The sequence below is a fragment of the Thamnophis sirtalis genome, unplaced genomic scaffold, assembly GCF_051295495.1.
Source record: "Thamnophis sirtalis isolate CommonGarterSnake01/CBP01778 unplaced genomic scaffold, rThaSir2_p1.2 scaffold_5, whole genome shotgun sequence".
In the NCBI taxonomy this organism is placed as follows: domain Eukaryota; kingdom Metazoa; phylum Chordata; class Lepidosauria; order Squamata; family Natricidae; genus Thamnophis; species Thamnophis sirtalis.
The window spans coordinates 113,629,990-113,653,373 of record NW_028261385.1 but is presented as its reverse complement, the minus strand read 5'-3'; the positions used below and the strand labels follow the sequence as shown (position 1 = coordinate 113,653,373).

At 37.9% G+C, this 23,384-nt stretch overlaps 1 protein-coding gene across 3 annotated transcripts in view; it reads right to left on the bottom strand.

Moving 5' to 3' along the window:
• MLPH (melanophilin) overlaps positions 1-23,384 on the bottom strand; it is a 79,441-nt gene that overhangs the window by 16,640 nt on the left and 39,417 nt on the right. For 2 of the 3 annotated variants that reach the window (XM_087716598.1, XM_087716596.1), the window contains 3 exons: positions 20,858-21,000; positions 14,977-15,060; positions 14,098-14,289 (listed from right to left, as the gene is read on the bottom strand). In XM_087716598.1, coding sequence (XP_087572724.1) covers positions 14,098-14,289; positions 14,977-15,060; positions 20,858-21,000 — 419 coding nt within the window. The remainder of the gene's footprint in view (positions 1-14,097; positions 14,290-14,976; positions 15,061-20,857; positions 21,001-23,384) is intronic. The other variant, XM_087716597.1, reaches the window with a different exon arrangement.

Here is a 23,384-nt window from a genome sequence, read left to right as displayed (position 1 = left end):
TTCTGCAGAATACAGCAGGGACAAAGGCACTACCTCAAAGCACAAGTGAAAAGCTCTCATTAGGGTAATGGCTTATGTGTGACAAGCACTTTTTGTCCCAGAAGCAGAAGATATGAAGGGACTGTTCATGGTGACTATCATATTTAGTACAGTACATTTTATTTGGGTCGGTCTGCTCTTGAGAAAGCCAGTTGGTCTCAGGAAGGAGATGTCCAAGGCGGTGGGGGAATGGAACTGGGAAAGTATATGAGAATTCACACATTCCACATATAACACTTTTAGACTTTAAACTCAACACTGAAGTATTGTATTTGTGTAAGTATTGGTATAAAATATGAAATTTTATTTCATAAGGTAGTATCATGTGTTTGCCTTAATATATTGAATTAACAGTATATGTTAAAATTTATATTGTATCTCAAATAGTTTCTGGCTATTTGAATTTGAAATCAAGCATTTCCCCAAAAAATTCAAATTCATCTTATTACACATTTAGACAGTGCCATGAATACATAATTGGTGGGTGATAAGGATAGGAGTAAGCCTTGCCTCACATTGCCTTTCTTCTGAACTGGGCTGGAACAGTCCCAACAGATTAATTTTTGGAATAAGGAAATAAATATTTTTGGACCAACAAAATCACTATTGTTTTGTGAAAATGCTTTTCAGAACAACTCGCTTAATGCACCATGTGATGATTCATTACATAAAAAGCTTTCTGCAGAGGGGGCTTTCATATCAAACCTATGCTCCTGCCTACCTGACAGGAAAAGCCTTGTTAAAGAAGACAATTAAGAGGAATGATCTTGCCTACAGCCTATGACCCCATCAGAATTAAGACGGGGCAGTAGAACTTGCTTTTATCTGGTTTTGTATATATAGTTTATTTTTAAGGGAGTTGAAATCATAGATCAGGGGTGTCAAACTCAAGGCCCAGGGGCTGGCTCCAGCTTGCAGAGTGCTTAGACTGCGAGGCTACCCTGAAAACATCAAAAGACTGGCCCGTGGTGCCTGTGCCAACAAAAATGGAGCTCAGAAGGGTCACGGGCAGCCCTCCCAAGCTGTTTTCACTGGTAGAGGGTTGTAGAAGCCGTTGCAGCTGAAAATGGAGCTTGGGGGGCCATTTTTGCTTGCAGAACACTCGTACCACCCCCCCCCCAACACAAGTGACATCAAGCTGCCAGACACCCTGGTCATGTCTCCCTGTCCCCCCTCTGAGGTCAAACACAACCTTGATGGGGCCCTCAATGAAATTGAGTTTGACACCCCGGTCATAGATCATCTGGTGACCTTGATAGCCAAAGTTTGTTTAAATAAATAGGGACCATCCTCTCATCACTTGGCAACTAGATATTGAAAGTAAGCAATCAAAACAAGAAGGAAAAGTGAAGGCGGGGCTGACGTCGACACGACATGCAATCTTGGAGCTCCAGGATTGCTGTCGATATCTCTGCTGTTGGACGGTCCTTTTTGGACCTAAACCGTCCTGTAGAGATGGAGATAGAGAAGGGCACGTCCTGCTGATCTCAGGGGCATCGCAAAGCCCCTGATCGATCCAGGAGAAACTCTTTTTTCTGGCTACAAGAGAAGCAGCTATTGACGCTGCAAAAGGTTGGGACAGATGCCTGAAACAGAAGCAGAGCAGGAGAGTGTGTCAAAATGGTGAGAAAAACTTTAATATTAGAGAAGAGAATACCCAAAAAGACTTAGTTAAATTAAAATCGAAGACAGAAGAAAGCAAGCGGCGAATCAAGTTTGGATTAAAACTATTGTGTTATCTTTTTCTCTTTAATTTCATTTCTTTTTATGGATGGAATTTTTACAAATGCCTCTTACTTTTAAATTGGACTGGTCTTTTTTTCCCCTTCTTCTATTTTTCCCATTTTTTGTATTTGTGGATTAAAAATCTCTTCCCTCTCAAGGCTCAGCTGGATCATAACTTTTAAGCATTTTTTTCTCTTCCTGAGCTCGAAACTTAAAGAGAGAGGTAAAAGCAGAGAAAAGTAACACTGCCACCTAGAGGCTTGGTAACATCTGATATCTCAAGGCTATTGGCTTTATTTACTGAAAGGGACAGTGGGAAAACACGTTTTCTTTATACAGGTGCTCTCTGGAGTAAAGAGAAAGCCTTGACTTGAAAGATTACATTGAATTTGTCTGAAACCTAGCAAAATGCCTTGGATGTCTTAGTGGCAGTGTTTACAATCTGGAAAAATGGTACAGCATGAAGAAGAAAAGGAATTAACATTGCAAATAATTATGCTCGAAATTCAAAAAGTACTAATAAGCACAGAGAGAATTGAAGAGACTTGAGATTATAGAACAAAATACAGAAAGAAGGGAGGGAAGAGTTGAGTATACTTACAAAATAATGATGAAATTTGAGGACAGAGTTCAAAAAATTGCAGAAAAATATGAACAAGGTGATAAGAAAATTGTTGATATTGACAGCAAACTGAGAGTGGAGGGAAATGATGAAATACTGAAAGAGGAGAAAATTTGGCAGAAACAATTATAGTAATTTTGGCAGAAGCACTAGTGAGAACTAAAGGCAAGCTGATGGAAGGAACAGATGGAGGATTTCGAGTCTTTACAAGATATGCAATGAACAACAAGTTGCCACATAAGTCCACATAAGACTTATCAAGAAAACACTTAGAATACAGATTCTACAAATGGCAAGAGATATTGGACTGCACTACTATTGGAAGGATACAGGATGATGAAATGAAATGCCACAATAAAATTAAGTTAAACTTAGTTAAACTTTGATTATTATGTATAAGACAAAGTAATAATAGTTATAGTCAAATAAATGATTAACAATGATAATAATGCATTTATATATACTAGCTTGATAATATAAAATTTTATATAAACTGCATGTGAGGACTATGGAGATGATGTTGGAAAGCTTTTTTTTTTATATAAACGATAAACAATTCTATATAGCGTAGAATATAAAGATGTAATACTGGATGATGTAAGGATGATGTAAGGAAATGCCATAATATAAAATTACTTTAAATTTAGTATGCTTCACATAAAAAGGATGTAATAATAGCTATACTCAATGAATGTTTAATAATCATAATTGTATACGTATTAGATTGATGATACGAATAATGGAATGGAATGTGCTGAAACAAGTAAGTTGACATATGAAATTAGAGACCAAGAAGATAAACAATTTTATAGGATATGGGATTTATTTTACCAAGTAGTTAGATTAAAAAAACAACCATGGAATTGAAAATTATTAGAGAATGTTACCAATACTAAAATAATAGAATGATTTAGGATAGGATATAAAAATACTTTATTATTGGATATATTGAAGATGATATGAATTATTATAAAATAAATGAACCCATATTTATAATACCTCGCTTAAAATGAAGAAACAATAGTGATAGTCAAACAAATGAAGTACTATAATAATAATGTATACAAATATATTTGATTGACAATATGTGACTTTATATAAAGTTTAAATGATGATTATGGAAAGGATGCACAAAAACCTTGTAACCAATTGACACACTGTACGTAACTGAAGATGTTTTTATGTTACATGTCTTGTTTGTCTGTTTTAAAAATAAAAATAAAATTATTAAAAAAAACAAGAAGGGAAAGGATCATTGGGGAGTAGAAGACATTATGATCCATCAGTACATGACAAGTTAGACAGCAAAAGTAAATGCACTGCTATTGGTGAACTACCTATAACTTATAACTGGTCACTTAACAACCATTTGAAATTAAGACGGGCCCAGAACATGTGTGTAAAGCACTTCTAGCCATTGTAAAATGTCATGCCGTATCCTCCCTGTGATCACATTACTGCATTTTGATGGTTTGGCAATTGGCTTGCCTTTACAACTGGTTGTAGTGATCATGTGACTGCAATTTGTGACCTTTTTTGCCAGTTTCGGGCAAAATCCTCCCATTCAGAAGAATGGGTTCAGGTCTGCCTAACTGGGAATTATATCATCAGGCAACAAGCTTAATGTGAATTAAAGAATGGATAACATTAAGGAATTCTAGATTACTGATAGTAGAAGTACACGATTTATTGTTGGAATGAGTAAATTGACGTTTGAAATTAGAGAACAAGAAGATGAACAATTTTATAAGGTATGCGATTTGTTCTTATCAGTGGTTAGAAAAAAAACACATGGAAATGAAAAATGTTAGATAATTTTTTATGCTGTAAAAATAATAAGAATGATATAGGTGATATTATAAAGGCATATTATTATTAAATAGACTAAGAATGATGCAATGGAATGTTGGTATATATATGAACCCAATACCTAGAATTTTTTTTAAAAAAATGAAGGAATAACAATTATAACTGAACAAATGATGTACCATGGTAATAATATATCTATGTATATTTTGATGGATAATTTGTGATTTTAAATACAACTGAAAGTGGTGATTATGGAAAGAATGCACAAAAGCCTGTAACCAAATGACATGCTATATGTAATTGATGAAGGTTTTATGTTTTATGTTCTGTTTGTCTTTGTTTAAAAATAAACAACTTTTACAAAAAAAAAAAAAAGAATGCGTTTGCACTTACAACCACAGATTCACTTAAATACTGTGGTGATTTGGTTAACAACTGCTGCAAAAAAGCCATAAAACTGCATCCAATCACATAAGTGTCTCAACTTATGATCATGAAATCCAGTCCCAATTATGGTTGTAGGTTGAGGACTACCTGTAGAGACAGTAATAGAGAAACCATATTTGCCCCAATTTGACCATATGTAATGTAAATCAATGTAAAGGTAAAAAAAACCAACATTCTCATCTTCCATGCATAAATCCTCTTCCTTTTGTATATTCTTGTATTTTAATAAAGAAAATGTATAACTGGTCCAAATCTAGCTTCTGCAGTTAGTTACAAAACAGATAATATGATTACATGAAAACTAGTTCTATCAGGAATAGAATTTTCACTGAAGAATTGGACATAGGAGGCTTCTTCTGTTACATCATATTGTTGCTTCTTCAGCTCCTTAAAGTTACCACACAGAGGTTTTTAATCAATTCCATTGCCTGAGATACTAAGAACTGAAGACGGAGATACTAAGGACTCTTCTTTGATCAATGCAAATGCTAGGGTACACACTGGTTCAGGAGACTGACTGCCTTTGAAAAGGGGTTATAGTAATACTTATCTTCTTCATCTATTTTATGATTGTGATTATTGAAATATCAAAGTTACAAGCTCCATAATTTTTCAGGCTAAAAATGTATCCATTTTCAGATTTGAAACATACATCAAGTTCCTAGTTTGTAGATTAATGGGCAAATGCCAACAGGAATCAATAAACTGGAATGCTATATTTTTATTTAATAAATGCTGGCAAATAAGAAGAATAAATATAACATCAAAGGGTTCGCTGAAATCAAATACCATCCCAAGATGCACATTGCTAAATATGGAGTTCATTTTATGCACCGTGACAGAGTAACATAAATGCATATGCTACTAAAACTTTTGCGTCTGCTTGACCTTCAACTGGGCAAAATGGGGCATCGTTGGCTCAAATCTGCCAAATTAAAGAAGGAGTCTAAAATCCATGACTTCATGGGATTGATATTTCACAAAACTATGGTCACTTCAGTACTCCCATGCTACCACAGACATGTGATTTCCAATGCTCCGTCAGCTTCCTATAATGAAAGTCAATTGGGAAGTTGGCAGGAAATCAAAAGCACCAGGGTGGCAAGCAGGTAAATGGCTGCAAGTGGGGGAGGGAGGGAGATGTGTGGGAGGTGGCACATAGGCTGGTTGTACAAGAGGTGGCACTTAGGTTGGGGAGAGTAATGGGGGAAGGTGAGAGATGCTACATTGGGTCAGGGAAGTTGCCTGGGGTGCAAGAGACTTCATGGCAGGTGCTGTGTGGATTTGGAAGGCTGCTGAGCAGTGTTGTGTGGGTTGGAAGGAGTGCACAGGAGTGAGAATGAATGTGCAATGGTGGTGCCAACGTGGGCATGCGGGGTTGCAGCATGGCTTGGGGAGTGTGTGTGATAATCTTAAGGAGAACAGTGACGACTGGGAAGACAAATAATTATCTCTTAAAGGAAGAGCCAACAGGTCATGGTTTCTGGGGCTGCAAGTGGGGTTCTAAAAAAACCACCTTTATTATTATTTTAAAATAAGCTTTAAGTAGTTATTTGTTACCTGCCTAAATTTGTTCTGCAACACAGTTAAATCCTCATAGCAACAAAGAACAATATTTTAGATGTATGGATTGTCCTTCACAGAGAATAGAGGTTCATTTATGTATGGGATTTATAGGCTCCTCCAAGCTGCTAAAACTCTGGGTGGGGTACTTTTCTGATTACGGACAGTGTTTGGGAAAAGTGACTACCATGAACACATAACAGGCCTAACTTTATCTTCAGGAGAAAAAAATGGTACTTTGCTAAAACTTAGGGTGTCTTAAGTGCCTGCTTCCTTCTCGTACAACCCAGAAAACAGTCATTTGAAAGCATGCTGACACCATCCACTCTGACCAGCTCATGTCAGTGACAGACTCTCCCATTTTTCCAAAAGCAGCACAGGAGCATTCATCACTCCAGTTTCAGTGTTACCAGTATGCAAATCTGCATATTACTTGTTCTTTTAGGAAACCATGTGTCAGAATGTGAACTGTGATCAGATTGAAAAACACACACACTTTCTATTTCAGGTTTTTTAAAAAAACAACAACAAACAAGTCCACAATTAATGGCAAGGATGGGTTCTTGGGTTCAGCATAAACTTGTGCTCTTCAGTCTTGATGTGATTTCTGATGGCGTTCACTGTGCTTTAACTTGTGGCTGCTCATTCAATGAAGATAACTAGTTGTGTGGTCCAGCTAGCTTTTTAAGAATCACGTTCCTCCAATGATCAATATGACGCTGAACTGACAGATGCTTCGCTCTATACTACAAGATAACTGTGTGGATTTAGCTTTGATGAAAAGGATTTAAATGTTATTATCTTTATATAGCTAATGTAGCTAATTGAAACATCAATTGCAAATAATGATCAGTGTTCAAAGGCATGCTCTGCTACTCTGTAGCATTTTAAAGTAATTGTCTTACATCTTGGAAGATACTATTTATTGATATTTTGTACAATAATACTAGCAAATATTAGCAAATTTGGGTTTTAAATATTTACTTTGGAATGAAAAGAACCTGTGGAAATTGGCAGCACTGTTGACCTCCTATTCTTGGGACTTTCTATTGGAATGGAGAGATGGTAAGAATACAGAATAGAGTTGGAAGAGATCTTGGAGGTCTTCTAGTCCATTTAGTGTCATCTGCAGATTTGATGAGTTCCCCTTCTATTTCCTCATCTACGTCATTTATGAAGATAATGAAGAGTACTGGGTCTAAGACAGAACTCTGTGGTATCCAATTCCTTCCTTCCTTCCATATAGATGTAGTACTATTAAAGACTGCTCATTGAGTACAGTTTGTAAGCCACAAATCTATGTAAGTGACAAATCTATCTAGTGGTAATGCTGTTTATCTCAAATTTTTCTAGCTTACCAAGAAGTAGGTTGTGGTCTACTTTATTGAATGAAATGGAATCCAAATATATTATCTCCACAGCATTTCGCTGGTACATATTTAGTCATTTTGTCAAAGAATAAAATAAGATTTGTTTGGCATGATCTGTTTTTGGCAAGCCCATGTTGGCTTCTGAGTATAATTTTCCTTGCTTCTAGATGTTCGAAAATCTGTTTTTTGATTATCTTTTCCAGGATCTTCCCAAGTATTGATGTCAGGCTGACTGGTCCGTAGTCTCTTGCATTTGTTTTTTCTCTTTTTTGAAGATGGAAACTACATCAGCTCTTTTCCAGTCCTCAGATAATTTCCCAGTGCAAGAAGAAGAGCCTTTCTGCTACTCTCAATGATTTTCCTTCTGGCTGTAATCTCTGTACTCATGAGGCAAGTGGAAGAACTAAAGTTCACAAAGACATGCTGATAAACGAACAAATTGATGTGTCCAGAAAACAATGAAAACCAAACTACAGGAAATGGAATGATAGCATTTACTTAATGAGTGCCAGTAAAGTAACTGTCAGGTTCCGAAGGGATAATGAAACTAGTCAAACAAAGAAATGGTTTGAAATGCAGTTTGTATTCTTCCTTCGGCACGAGCGACCCTGTGCTTTCCACCACTTTTTATAGCTACACTGGAAATTAAGATAAGCCGCACCCTTGTGACCCAGAGCGAAATCACCCGGCAATTAATCATGGATTGTTAGCATGAATTTCTTCAGTTTGTGTAGGTGGGACAGTGAGTCTTGGCAGCTGGCCCAGTCTTCTCCCCTGAATGGCAGCTCCAGGCCATCAACAAGAGAATTCAAGTCAGAGTGTCTTATTTGAAGCATACTACCTTCACTTTTATGTTCATTTAGTTTGCTGAATTTTTAAAACCATGTCTTAGAATTTGCTTTGTTCTGCATATCTCCACTAGGCTTCTATGTATTATTTTGTAATATAGTCAGTCAGCAGTAGTTTAACAATGCCTTCGATATAATCATTAATAGATTGATGAGCCTGGCTTAACAACTGTTTTCTAGTTGCTTTGCCTTCTTTCCATATCTTGAGATTCTGGGTGAATTCAGGAAGGCCAGAACAGTTTATATCCATTCTTCAGAACCTTTTCATGTCTAGTTTTCATAGAGCACATGTTTCAGGGCTACAGCCCACCTGTTCATAAACCAAGTCCTTTGAAGGAGACAGAAACAAAGATAAAGATACAGAAGTCCATCTTGCTTTTGCAATTTGCAGAGCCTCTACTGGGATGAATGATCAAAGTTAATAAGTTGTTGAAAGCTGTGTCTATTGTAAGACTGTAATTACTGAGAAGACTATATAGGCTGTAACAGTTGCTGCTGAAAGCCTTAACTGCCAGTATAGTTGGCTTTTTATTCAATGCTCCAAAATGATTGCCTTTCTCTTTCACTGTCCATATTCACATCAGTTTACAACTGCAATGGGAATAAAGCATGATTAATGAACTAAGGGAAGATGTAAAAGTCACAATACAATAATCACAGAAAAGTTTTAAGAATTCCTTTAAGTTAACGTGGAACAATGTTATGTCATCAATGTAAGATGTCTAAATGAATGAATGTCACATCCTTGTCAAGACTGGCCATAATCTTGAGCATAAGACAAATCAGAGAGAAGGAAAATATTAATGAACTGCTAGTGCAGACAGACTTTTTAATCATCTATGTATTCAGAAATGAGTCACAGACTCTGAACCATAGACTCTGAGCTAAATTCAGATTAGCATTTTGAATTGCCTGACATATTTTCCCCCTTTCCTCTCCTTCAAGAGTCCTAAAGAACTGGAATGCAGCAATGATGTGAGTGCTGTGCAGCAGAACCTGCTTTAACTTCTAAGGCAGGGATGTTAAACTCAAGGCTCATGGGCTGGATTTAGCCCACGATGTGGTCGGATCCGGCCCTTGGGGCTCTCCTGGAAAATGTAAGGGGCCGACCTGCATTGCTTCGCCCCGGTCTACCCATGCAACGAGGAAACATGCCAACATTTGGGGAGTGTCGCCAAGCTGGTCACGCCTACCCAGCTGGCCACACCCAGTGAGTGGCATCAAGCTGGCTAGGCCCCTCCAGGCCTCCCAAGGTCAATTACAGCCTTGATGTGGCCCTCAATGAAATTGAGTTTGACACCTCTGTTCTAAGGGATTTATACGTTTAAAAATAACAACAAATTTCTTATCATATTTCCACAAGACAGAGGTGTAATGTAAAATATCTCTAGAAGAAAAATGTTTCTTCTACCTAGTGGCAGGGTAGACAATAGCCTTTCCTTAATGGATAGCCTAAGCCAAGACCAATTTCTATATGCTAAAGCTGTTAATTAGAAACATCAGCAATAGGGAGAAAGACCATTAGAACTCAAAAGCATGCATATATATTTTGTTAATAGATTATTTCAAAAAGATGAGCATATACTGAAAGGCTAGGAAGTAATAAAGATACAGAGACTCTTCCATCCTACAATTAAATCTCATTCTACTGTAATCAGAAACAAATGTTGCCAAAGTGCCAAGTGCCACAGATTCCTGGAATCAAAGATGAAAATACCTCATTAATTGTGGCTTGAAGTAGTAATAGTAAATAATGTTGCTTTGGCAAATCCTGACTAATGGGTAAAGCAAGGCAATTGACTAGCATTTTAAAAATTATGCTGCAGAAGGGTTACTATGTATTATTGCTTTGGTTTTACACAATCCTGTTCATTTTGATTCCAGAAAGTTAACTGGGTTGAAAGCAGTGTGTTTTGAAGTTCCACTCTTAGACTGCAATGAATGAACAATTTCACAGCTAAAGAAGTAAAGGGAAATAATTGAAAAGACATTCCCTGAGCATTTTTGGCTGCTATTCAATTTTACAAAGTAAAGAGCAGGATCATGGATTTCCCAATGATAAATTGGAACACAGGAATTAGATTTAAAAACTATATTGTATACATGGTGATTAAAATAAAATGGATTTTTGGAATGTCTGATGGGAAATTATAGTAGGCTGCTGGCTAGACAGCACCCACAGCTGTGAACTCTGACTAGAATGCATATATTACTCAGCACAATCTTCCTGAATCAGAGAAGATGAGATAAATTATGTGTGCTATGGACCGTAGTTTCTTCAGGGCTAACTGAAGAAATGGAAAAGATTTTGCAGTCATTCCAAGAGCTGAGATGCTGGGAAACCTATAACTGCATTAGAGCAGAAATGGACATTAAAACCTTGCTTTTCCCCACTTCTTAATAATTCCAGGAAGTAATTAATTACAGATGAAGAAATACTTCTTCTGCAGCAAAGATAAATTTTTGCAGTGAGTTAAACCTTTTTATGAGATTACAAAAACAACAAACAACCCAACAAGGGCAATTTAGATTTAAGAACTATTTGCAAAAAATTAAGAATAGATACAAGAAAGTTTTCAAAACAATATTTTAGTTCTTGAAATATTGAATAGAGACACAAATTATAGACATAAAGATGTAAAGAGTCATAAGAGAACTTTTGTGGATGAATTTTGGAAAACTCTGTAAAAGGAATTGAATTTTTAATGAGAAAGCTAGAAAAATTTGGGGCATTAGTTGGTATTAAGATTAATTTTAAAAAAGCCAAAGTAGTTAACAAAAATATGAAGATAAAAAATTAAATAAAATTAATAAAATGGATTTTTTAAGATTTAAAAGATAAAATATTTGAATATAACTATCACAAATATAAACACTATATTATTTCAAAATAACTATATTAAGCACTTAATAAAGTTAAAAAATATACCATATTTTTCAGACTATAAGATGCATTGGTGTATAAGACGTACCAACATTTCCATGCTCTTTTAGGGGGGAAAAGGTGCATCTTATACTCCGAAAAATATGGTATGTCAAGATGGGACTGATTACAATTGTCACTATTGGGGAAATGTGTATGGCAGGTGGGAAAACCCAAATTAAATATAAAGTTAAACGCATTCAGATACAAAGGAAATGTGGGTCTAACAGATTTGAAATTATATTTTGCTATCTGATGTGCAGTTTGGATAAAAGAGTGTGTATTAAGGAATAGAAGTTATTGGAGTTAAGGACATGATTTTAGATTTGGGTGTAAGGATATTTATTATATGACAAAGCTAAGATGAATGTAGATAAAAATCATTATGTCAGGCAGGCCATTTTCAGAGTATGGAATAAATAAAAAGTGAAAGAATGTATGATAAAAATGAGCTAAAAACTTCAGTTAAAATATATAAATGGAACAATGGGAAATATATGACTGAAAGGTTTGAACATTGTGCTTTGAAGGTGCTTTGAATCTTTGCTGGAAATGTGAACAACATGAAAGGAAATTTTATTATGTTTGATGGACATGTAAAAAGGCCAAACCTTTTTTTGATACGTATATAAATATGGCAGGAATATATTTTCTGCCTGGAAGGCTCCTAGGGTGGAGTTGAAAGGCAAAAGGGAAGCAGCATGCTCCCTCCCATATTTGGGCATACCAGGTGTTTTGACATAACACTTAATTATTTCCTTGGCTCAGCTGATAAGGGAGGAGAGCTTGTGGCTTAGAGGCTAGTACAACTGCCTAACATGTAAAAACAGCCCAGGTTCGAATCCCAGTAGGGGTGTGGCTAGCTGATGAGAACTAAATAGCTTGAAATAGATCTATACTAGTCTCCCTTTATTTATTTATCAGCACAAATGCAACATATGCCATATTTTTTGGAGTATAAGACGCACCAAGGTTTTGAAGAGACAATTTTTTTTTAAAAAGTAGGTAGGTAGACTGAGGGATAGAGAGGGAAAGAAAGAGAGAGAAATACAGTAGGTAGGTAGGGAAAGAGAGTAAGAGTAGTTAGGTAGATAGGTAGATAAAGGGATAGAGAGAGAAATAAAGATAGATAAATACAGTAGGTAGGTAGGGAGAGAGAGTGAGTGTGTAGGTAGGTAGGTAGAGGGATAGAGAGAGAGAAATAGAGAGAGGAATACAGTAGATAGATAGGGAGAGAAAGAGAGTAGGTAGGTAGGTAGATGTTTCCAGGTATATTTATCCATGTGCTGGAGAAGGAAATTGCTGACAATCTGCAGCACCTAAGACTTTGTTTCTGCTGACACAGCACTTGATCAATGTAATTCTCATCAATCAGTTAAAGAGTTTTCTAAAAGGAAAAAAAAAGTTTTTGCACTCTGCAAACCTCCCAAAAATGGCCTGTTTTTCGTGAAAATGGGCATTTTTTAAAGGCATGAATAGCCTGGGGGGGGCTTGCAGAGTGCTCGGGGGGGGGGGGAAATGAGCAGAAAAACAGCCCATTTTTTGTGAAAGGGGGGCTGTTTTTGTAAAAAAAATATTGCATGCATACCCTTATGGAGGCTTATAGAGTGCTGCTGGGGACTGGGGGGAGGGGCAAAAGGCCCATTTTTCGCTCATTTCTGCCCTCCCCAGCCCCCAGGAGCTCTCTGAAAGCCTCCATAAGGGTATTTTGGTAAAGGGGGTGGGGCTTCTGGAGGCAAAAAATGCTGCATTCGATGTATAAGATGCACCCAGATTTTCAGCCTCTTTTTTGAGGAAAAGGGGTGCGTCTTATACTCTGAAAAATATGGTATGTGTGTGTGTGTATGTATACATACACACAAACACACACACAAATATATATGAAAACTGCAATAAGGCGAATATATGCTCAAAAGTAGAAATGTCTACCTACGATGGAGCAATGATTGGTTAAGTTGATGGAGTTGATGGAATTTGCAAAGATGGTTAAATTAACTTCCTTTGATAGAAAAAGACATTATCTACATCTATGATTGAATGAAAACTCCTTATAGACTATTTGCAGAAAAAATGGACTTATGACTTGTAGTTTTCACGGGAAAAAGGAGATAACAGGAAAAAGGGGTTTGGTGTTTTTTTGTAATCATAGACTAAATATAATTTTGTAATCAAACATATATTTGTAGCAGAGGAAACTGGAAGCTTATTTCTGTTTCTTTTTATTCTTTCTACATTTTTGTTTTCTCATTTTTCTTCTCTCTCTTTTCTTTCTTTCTTCTATTTTGCATTAATTTGTGTTAATTTTTATGTTTTTTAAAACTTTTAATAAAATGTATTATAACAAATAAAAATTAAATGGAATTTTTCAATTGTTAGTAATATTATAAAAAATCCACACTGAGATTGCCAGAGTTAATTGAATTATACAGTCAAAGCAAGCTGGTTACTCTTCAAGCAAAACACATAAACTCAAACACATTACAAAAAGGCTTAACATCAACCATAGACACAAGAGGGTTGAGCCCTATTCCTCAAAGTTAAGCTTGTGAGATCTAATCTACAAAGAGAGCCCTATGTTCAGCAAGAATATCTTTTTTGGTCCACACATTCTCACTGAACACATAGATGTCTTTGTGGATGAAGTGTCAAAGAGTGGGATTTTACAGGAAAATAGGTCACATTACAAGGTGGTTGCCTGAACAGAGCTTTGTTGAAAGGAGAATAAAGACCATATGAAACAGAGGACAATACCTTCTTCGCATCAGGAGGAAGGTCATCATTGGATGAATCAATTTCTGGTTTGGATTCTTCGGTCTTCTTTCCTGCATTTTCTTCATCAGTAGAAACAGCTTTTTCAGTTATGCTACTTGTTAATTCTTCTAATTTTCTCTTCAGTTCCTTCTCTTCTGTGCTATGATCAATGTAGGGATCAATAGCTAGAGGCTAGTGAAACAAAAACAAGTCATTCTCAATCATATGTTCTAACTGGCTTATTCTAAGTCTACATACATATGAGTAAACAGATGAACATCTTTTTAACATGGGATTAAGGAAACCTAAATCTCACCATGTAGTAGGAATTAACTGATCAATTTACTGTTTGGATTATTGTCTTAACTACACAAGATATTGAGACATCCATTCCAATGAGCAGCAAAAATGCCACAATGAGGTCTAGTAATGTACAATATTTCTCTATCATCTACTTTAAATGAAAGATCCATAATGAGGCAGAAAATCTTAGTGGGTTAAGCACCTACATTTGGAACCTCTTGTTCCACATCCCTGGTGATGTGTTCTATTTATACTATAAAAACATCTTACTTCACTAGTTTAAAAAATGAACTCCCCCTTTTTTGAAAGAATTAGTTAAGCCTGTGAGCAGCACTGAGGAATGTTGGCCCTGGAATGTTGGCCTTCAGAGGAAGAAGGAACTAGACAATTGCCCTGAGGCTTCTGCACTAATCAAGTGGGCAAGGTGTTGAAGCACTGATAGGAATAAAGAGCAGCTTGGCATCTAGGTCTATTAAAGAGCAGCCCAGAATCAGACCTGCTGTCAAATCAGGCTGCTTGAGCATAGCTGAGTAAATAGCAACCTGGGCGTATGTATAACTCTGTTTTTGATTTTACCTTCTCAGAATGAACTAGGATCTTTTCCTCAAGGCAGCTGAGCATACTTTCAATAACAGAGATGCGTTTGTTCAGTTCAAGTATCTAAGAGAGAAGAACGAAGATAGCAAAGGACAGAACCCATCACCACAATTTTTCTTAGCAGTTAAAGGAGAAATAAATAAATACGTAGCAATACTAGCTCTCATAACCTTGATGGACTAAACGTCACGATTTTATTGAATAGAAAAGAAACATTTTGGAAAATGCTGGAATACTACAATAATAATTAACAATAACAGAATGTAACCATTAGATAAATGTCAAGGAGGAAGGCTGTATATATTGACTATACACATTTAAATGTATTTCCCATTTTGGTTTTTTTTTGCACATGACCTCTTAATTAAGAGCTCTCCTTTGCAAGATAGAAATAACATGCTCTTTTGTCAGGTAACAAGCCAGCTTTGCATCTTGTGTCTTGCTCTACAAACACCAATAAACAACTTTTGATATTTAGCTGACACTACTGGCAACATCCATTAAGGCTATATTTACACACTTTTAATGTTAAATAATAATTATTTATAAAGCTGAAATTTTCCAAGGTCTTAGGTCAAGCTAATCGCGCACCAGGATCTCAGGTCTTCACACAGATTTATAAAATGGAAGGTTAACAGATTTAATTTTAAAATAAAACATGAATGAGGAAAGAGGTTTGTCTTTTTTTCCTCTTTTCTGGTCAAAGGGTCTTGATGAACATCTGGAGTGCAAAATTGCCTGTGGTGCTTTTAGCTAGATGAGGAACATGGTGAATAATACGGTTACATACACCTAAACACTAATAACATTATGAGGACTAACAACATTACAAGGAGCAGGAACAATAGAATTATAGACTTACCTCAACCCAATTCATTAAATCTTAGCAGCTATATTTCTGCAGCTAAAAACAAGATTGTTTTTTCCTCATAAATCTAAATTATGAGGTCCATTAAGCATATAATAGAAGCTTGATTCTGACTGAAACACTTTCTCCAGAGTCATTTGTATCACTGGTCAAATAAATTCATCAAAAGGTCATATACTTTGTAAGTACCATCTTAGAGCTTTTCATATTTCAATGCAATGATGTTCATGTCAAAAACATGTTCTCATTCAGTTGGCTATTTAAACCAATTAATGCTTAAAATATATGATAACTAATCTCAAGAAATATTTAAGCCATAGAATACAAAAATGAATTATAATTTTTTTGCTCAATTTTTATTAAAACAAGATTTTCCTCAAAGTTGCTTCATATCTCTAGGTAGAGAATTCCTTCCCCTTTTTCTTTCCTAGGAGAAATGAATTTCCTAATCTGATTAAACAAAGCACGTGAATGATTAATAACCAATCTTTATGAGCGATTGTATTGTAACTGGGGGAGGAAATATTTTTTTTCTCAAAAGGCTCCATTTTTCTAGTCTAAAGTCATGCTCCTATTCAAGATGATTATAAAGCTGACATTTTCCAAGGTCTTAGGTCAAGCTAATCGTGCACCAGGATCTCCCCATAGTAGGTCACATGGCGAAAACTACACACACTTTAAAATTAATGGCTTTCACCAAATGAGCATTTCTATGAAATCCATGGACTTGCAGGGAAAAAGAAGAAAATAAAATGAAATAAGGTTTGTTTTTATGACTAGAAAAGAGCAAAGATGGAATTTGGTGGATGGAATCAAAGATCCGTTAGTTAGTTAATTGAAGGTCAGTGCTCCAAGGAAGAACCTGGGAAGGAAGGGGAAAGGAAAGACAACACCAGGATCCTGACTGACCAAAACAGCCACTAAGGCTGTTTTGCTCAGGACCTTTCACGCCAGCAAGGCGCTCTAACTAGGGTGGGAAGTGACTCATCCCACAGGACTTAGAGAAATGCAGTTCAGAACTGACATTCTCCAAAGTAGCTTGTGGGCATGTCACTGATGGGACATACCAAAGCTTGGTGTCCATGAGAGGGAATCAATGGGCCTGAGCCCCTCAAGTGTCCAGCACTCCCTGGAGTACCCTCCTACTGAAAGAAGGCTCAATTGAAGCATAAGCATCCAGCCAGTAGTGCCTGATGAAAGGTGAGGCGAGGGCAAAGCCCAGGTGGCCGCCCTACAAATATCCTTGATGGGCGCCTGAGTCGACCAGGCCGCAGACGTGGCCGCACTCCTAGTGGAGTGTGCCGTGATGCCAGCCGGCACCGGAAGCCTGCATGCCTCATGATACTCCTCATCTGAGCAAGACCCTTCACTAGCCATTGAAGGGGAACCTGGTCGTTGCTCCTGAGCCGTCGAGGTTCCGGGTTGGTTTGGATGACCTTGTGGGGTACCACAAGACGAACTCCACCTAGAGGGCTGGAATTTCTGCTGCATCCCTGCTGCAATGTCTTGAGCAATAGCCTGGGCAATAACATTCTGAAAATTCTCTGGGATGTCTGGGAACATTGGTGAAAGGATGGGAGGCTCCAAGTCTGGCCTAGTGATGGATGACTGGGGAGCCAATCCTGGCCTACTAGATCCAGCAGCCTGCCGGCCAAAAGGGTCTGCCAGATGACCTCCTGAATATTCAGGTGAAAGAGATGGAGACAGGGAGATATCTCTCCTGGGAGAACCTGGAAACCTAGAAAGGGACTCAGCCACCGGTGATCTTCAGGAGCGAATGAGACCTGGAAGATGAAGAGCTGATGCTATCTCTAGCCCTCCTTGCAGCAGTCTTGGTGGTCCTCTTCCCAACTGTTTGCTGCTTCTGAGCACCTTCCTTCCTGGAGGACTCGGAGGTGCTCTTCCGACCTAGGGCCCTTTCCCGCCCGAAGAGACAGTTCCCCTCAAATTCCCTCATCGAGATCAGAAGTCTCCAGAGAGCCTGGAGCAGCCGCTCCAGTTCGCCTCGTGGCATCTGCATCTCACCTGATCCCCCGCCTACGCAGGTACTCACAGCAGTCCTTTTGTCCTACTAGCCCTTTCCAGCTGGCTAGGGCTTCTTACGAGCGTCCCGACCAGGCCATGCCTCGTGCATGTGGCCAAGGTGGAGCCCCGATCTGTGGCTTTATCTCCTCCACGCGCTGCGCAGCAGGAGGCCATCTCCGATGCATGGAGAAGCTTTGCCTTTCCCATGCCCCTCCGGCACTCACAGTGGCCCTGAACAGTGCTGGTGGCGAATTGAGAAGAGTGCCGATCCTCACACTCCAGCCACATGTGTCTCCTTGGAAGCCGCCACCTCTCCAAGATGGCGGCCGCCAACCACGCAGTCCAAATCTCCAGGAGCTCTGCCTCAAAAGCACCTTTGATGAACCGGCAGAGCTCCAACAATCCCCCGATGCAATGGGGTTACACTGCCACCAGGCGCCTCTTGTTGCGCGGCTTCAACCCCCCCCCCAAACAACCATCATGATTTGAGTTGTCTCTGTCCCTGAGTTGCCAGGGGTCTCGAAGGCTCCAAAGCTCCTGGGAAAAGCCCTGCTTATGCCCAGCAACAATCACATAGGAGAAACAATAGGGAAAGAGATGGGAGAAGTTAGGATAGGAAAATTCTCAAACAAGAAGTTCAATCAGAAGAGTCAAACAAAAACAGTACTCTTACGGGCCGAGACTAAGATTAAACTGGAGCCATGCAGAAGAAGTAGAGGGGAGTGGCCTCAACTTTCTCAGTCTCTGGGCGGATTGGACATGAGAATAACCATCAGTGACTCCTCTCACAGGCTACTTCAGAGAATATGAGTTGTGTTGGTTCCAAGGCATTGTGATAGCATTTACTTAAATGTATAATGACTCCAAAAATTAATTTACAAACATACTCTGCATCTCATTTCTAATAAGGGTTGTATTCAGAATGAAAGCAGATTATTTTCTTTTATTTCAATAAAATACTAAATTTATTTTGTATCTTGTAGTTTTATTGATCAATTAAATCTATGTTCAATTAAATTTATTCTTGCAGATTTATATCTATCTATCTATCATCTGTCTGTCTGTCTGTCTGTCTGTCTGTCTGTCTGTCTGTCTGTCTCTCTCTCTCTCTCTCTCTCTCTCTCTCTCTCTCTATCTATCTATCTATCTATCTATCTATCTATCTATCTATCTATCTATCTATCTATCTATCACTCAGATCTATATACTGCTTTACAGCCCTCTCTAAGCAGTTTACAAAATCAGCATATTGCCCCCAACAATTTGGGTCCTCATTTTACCCACCTCAGAAGGATGGAAGGCTGAGTCAACCTTGAGCCTGGTGAGATTTGAACTGTCAAATTGCAGGCAGTCAGCAGAAGTAGCCTGCAGTACTGCACTCTAACCACTGTGCCACCGTGGCTCTTCATATATATATATATTGTCATTAAAATTCAACAAATATCTGCATATCAAAGAATGAGATTAACATTAAGAATCATGAAAGAGGTTATAGCTTGTAGCCATTTCAATCTATGAACTGTATTCTTTGCCTCTGAATATATAAAAGTTTTGTCATCCGAGTGATAAATAAAAGCACCAGAAATTATTTAATTCATTATGTGGTTGAGAAACATACTTTTGTTAACATTGTCTGTAAAATAATGGCTTGGACTCAACCAATGAATTTTTATATTGATAGTATTCGAGCTATGACCATTTGTTCAGTGATAGTTCAAAGTTACACCACCAACCAAATGATGGTTATGACTGGTCCTTGGAGTTCTATCCATCCACCAACTTCATGGTCATGTGATCATAGTCTGGGCTTTTGGCAACCAGTTCATATTTATGATCAGTTGCAGCATCAGAACAGATGCAAATTATTGCCGTTTGCAGCCTTCTTTGTTGGCTTCTCCAGAAATCAGTAAAGAAGCTGGCAGGGAAGGCCACGAATCTGCTATAAATCAAGAGTTACCTTTATTTCCACATTTTTCCATACATGAAAAATATTATAACATAATATTGAATAAGTGTTCTGAGGAAACAATCATGGTCTTGGTAATAAATATGGTTGTAGGCAAAGTAATATCTGTACATATTAAATTTTGTCTGTATTTCTCCAAGAAATAGATGTCACTTTATTTCACGGTTATGGTTAGCTTCCCTTTCAATTTTTGAGCCCAGATACTACTTTCACTACTTTTACAATTATTGTACAGGTGTTCTTCAACTTACAACTGTTAAATGAGCCTAGAATTTTGTTCTGTAAGTCGTTGTGGTTGATGTTGAGGTATCACGTGTAATTTTTTGATCATTTTTGTGGTGGCTGTTAAACAAATAGATTTTCCTCGATAGGTTTTTTTTTGTCAGAAACTGGAAGTGAATGCCAGAAACTGACAAAAAAAAGATGGGAAGCTGCAAATGGCCATAAAAGTGAGTTGCCAAGGGCCCAAAACGTGACCATGGCATATCTTTGTGCAGCCTTAGCAACTTTGAACAGTTGCTAAGCAACCTGTCAAAAGTCAAGGTGTACTTGTATTTGCACTGAGCTGGCACTCATAGTTAATAAAATTGGGTTTATTATGTAATACTGAGCAACTGATTGATTTTTGTGCTTTGTCTTTCACCTTCAACTAGGGTTCCTTAAATCTTTTCCATTTCCAGTCACTAAACTAGTATTCATCGACTTTGCTTAACAAGTGTGGCAAAAAGAGATAATGAAACTGGGCACAACTCACTTAACAACTACCTTGCTTACCAATGGAAATGCTGATCCCAATTGTGGTTTTAACTTGAGGACTACCTGTATACTGCTATCTGTAATTGTTTTGTTCTACTATTCCCTATTTTCTTCACCTTGGTGTCCTTTCATTTTGATTTGAGTCTTATCATAGTTTTCAAAACAAATCTCCAAAAGAGAAAAATATAGCATAGAAGCATAGAAGCTACCCAATATCAATTTACCTGATTTCCAGAATGACTTACATTTTCTTGTGAGGATGCTCTGCTCCTGGGTTTTGTGTTCTGTGGTTGATAGATGAAAGTTTCTTGAGCCGCCTTTTCGTCTTCATCAGAAGTATCCACCTTAGCTGAGCACTGGAGTTGGAGTTGCACATTCCATGGACTGTCTTTAGGAACAGAAGAGGGTTGGACAATTGGTGATCAGATCAATAATTAACAGATTCACCAGTAACATTTTCTGTTTTCACAAGAATTTACAATACAATAGCAGAGTTGGAAGGGACCTTGGTGGTCTTCTAGTCCAACCCCCTGCCTAGGCAGGAAATCCTATACCGTTCCAGACAAATGGCTATCCAACATCTTCTTAAAGACTTCCAGTGTTGGGACATTCACAATTTCTGGAGGCAAGCTGTCCCACTGATTAATTGTTCTAACTATCAGGAAATTTCTCCTCAATTCTAAGTTGCTTCTCTCCTTGATTAGTTTCCACCCATTGCTTCTTGTTCTACCCTCAGGTGTTCTACCCTTGGAGAATAGTTTGACTCCCTTTTCTTTGTGGCAACCCCTGAGATATTGGAACACTGCTATCATGTCTCCCCTAGTCCTTCTTTTCATTAAACTAGACATACCCAGTTCCTGCAACCGTTCATGTTTTAGTCTCCAGTCCCCTAATCATCTTTGTTGCTCTTCTCTGCACTCTTTCTAGAGTCTCCACATCTTTTCTACATCACGGCAACCAAAACTGAATGCAGTATTCCAAGTGTGGCCTTACCAAGGCATTATAAAGTGGTATTAACAATTCACGTGATCTTGATTCTATCCCTGTTTATGTAGCCTAGAACTCTGTTGGCTTTTTTGGCAACTGCTGCACACTGCTGGCTCATATTTAAATGGTTGTACACTAGAACTCCAAGATCCCTCTCACAGTTACTATTATTGAGCAAGGTACCACCTATACTGTACCTGTGCATTTCATTTTTCTTGCCTAAATGTAGAACCTTACTCTTTTCACCATTGAATTTCATTTTATTAGATAGTGCCCAATGTTCAAGTTTGTCAAGATCCTTCTGTATCTTAAGCCTGTCTTCTGGTGTGTTGGCTATTCCTGCCAGCTTGGTGTCATCTGCAAATTTGATGAGTTCCCCATTTAGTCCCTCATCCAAATCATTGATGAAGATATTGAAGAGTACTGGGCCTAAAACAGAGCCTTGGGATACTCCACTGTATACTTCTCTCCATGTAGATGCAGTTCCATTGAGGACTACACGTTGAGTGCGGTTGGTCAGCCAGTTACGAATCCATCTGGTGGTGATGCTGTCTAACCCACATTCTTCTACTTTATCTAGTAGTAGGTTATGATCTACCTTATCAAATGCCATACTAAAGTCCAAGTAAACTATATCGACGGCATTCCTCTGGTCCACTAATTTTGTCACTTTGTCAAAAAATGCAATAAGATTACTCTGGCATGATCTGTTTTTGACAAACCCATGTTGGCTTTTGGCTATTACTTTGTTTACTTCTAGGTGTTCGCTAATTCGTTGCTTATCTTTTCTAGTATCTTTCCCGGTATTGAGGTCAGGCTGATAGGTCTATAGTTTCCTGGATCTATTTTTTTCCCTTTTTTGAAGATGGGAACCACATCAGCTCTTTTCCAGTCCTCTGGCAGTTCCCCGGTGCTCCAGGATCTCTGAAAGATATAGTTCAGTGGTTCTCAGAACCACTGAGAGATCTCATCTGCTAGTTCCTTCAGAACCCTGGGGTGTAATCTGTCTGGTCCTGGTGATTTGAACTCGTCTAGGGTAGACGGGTGCTCACTTACCACTTTCTTCCTTATTTCAATTTGTGTTCCTAATCTGATTTTTGTGGTGCTGTTTTTGATAGGTTGGACTGTTTTTTCCCTTTGTGTAAAGACAGATGCAAAAAATGAGTTAAATAATTTTGCTTTCTTCCTGTTGCTTGTCACCTTCTTGCCACTGTCTCCCAGCAATGGACCAATTGTTTCCTTAACTTTTTTCTTGTTTTTAACATGTTGGAAGCTTTTTTTGTTATTTTTTACTTTTGTGTCAAGCCTTTCTTCATTGTGAGCCTTAGCTTTCCTTACTTCATTTTTACAGGCTCAGGCTATTTGCTGATATTCTGCCTTAGTTATGTCCCCCTCTTTCCACTTTTGATACTTATCTTTTTTGTCTTTCAAATTGTCAGATAATTCTTTATAAGCCATGTTGGTTTCTTTTGGGAGTGTTATTTTTCTTCTTCATTGGTATTGTGCTAGACTGGGCCTTTGTAATCTCATTTTTCAAAATTTCCCAAACTTCTTGAGTTGCTTTCCCCTTGAGGATTCTCATCCATGGAATTCTTCCCAAGCTCCAAGTTTATTGAAATTAGCTCTCTTAAAGTCCAAGACTCTAGTTTGACTTTCTTCTACTACTTGTGATTGCATAATGTTGAATTCCAATATTGCATGGTCACTTGTCCCCAGGGTTCCTATGGCTTCAACACCTTCTATCATTTCCTCTCTGTTAGTGAGAATTAAGTCCAATATGGCTGA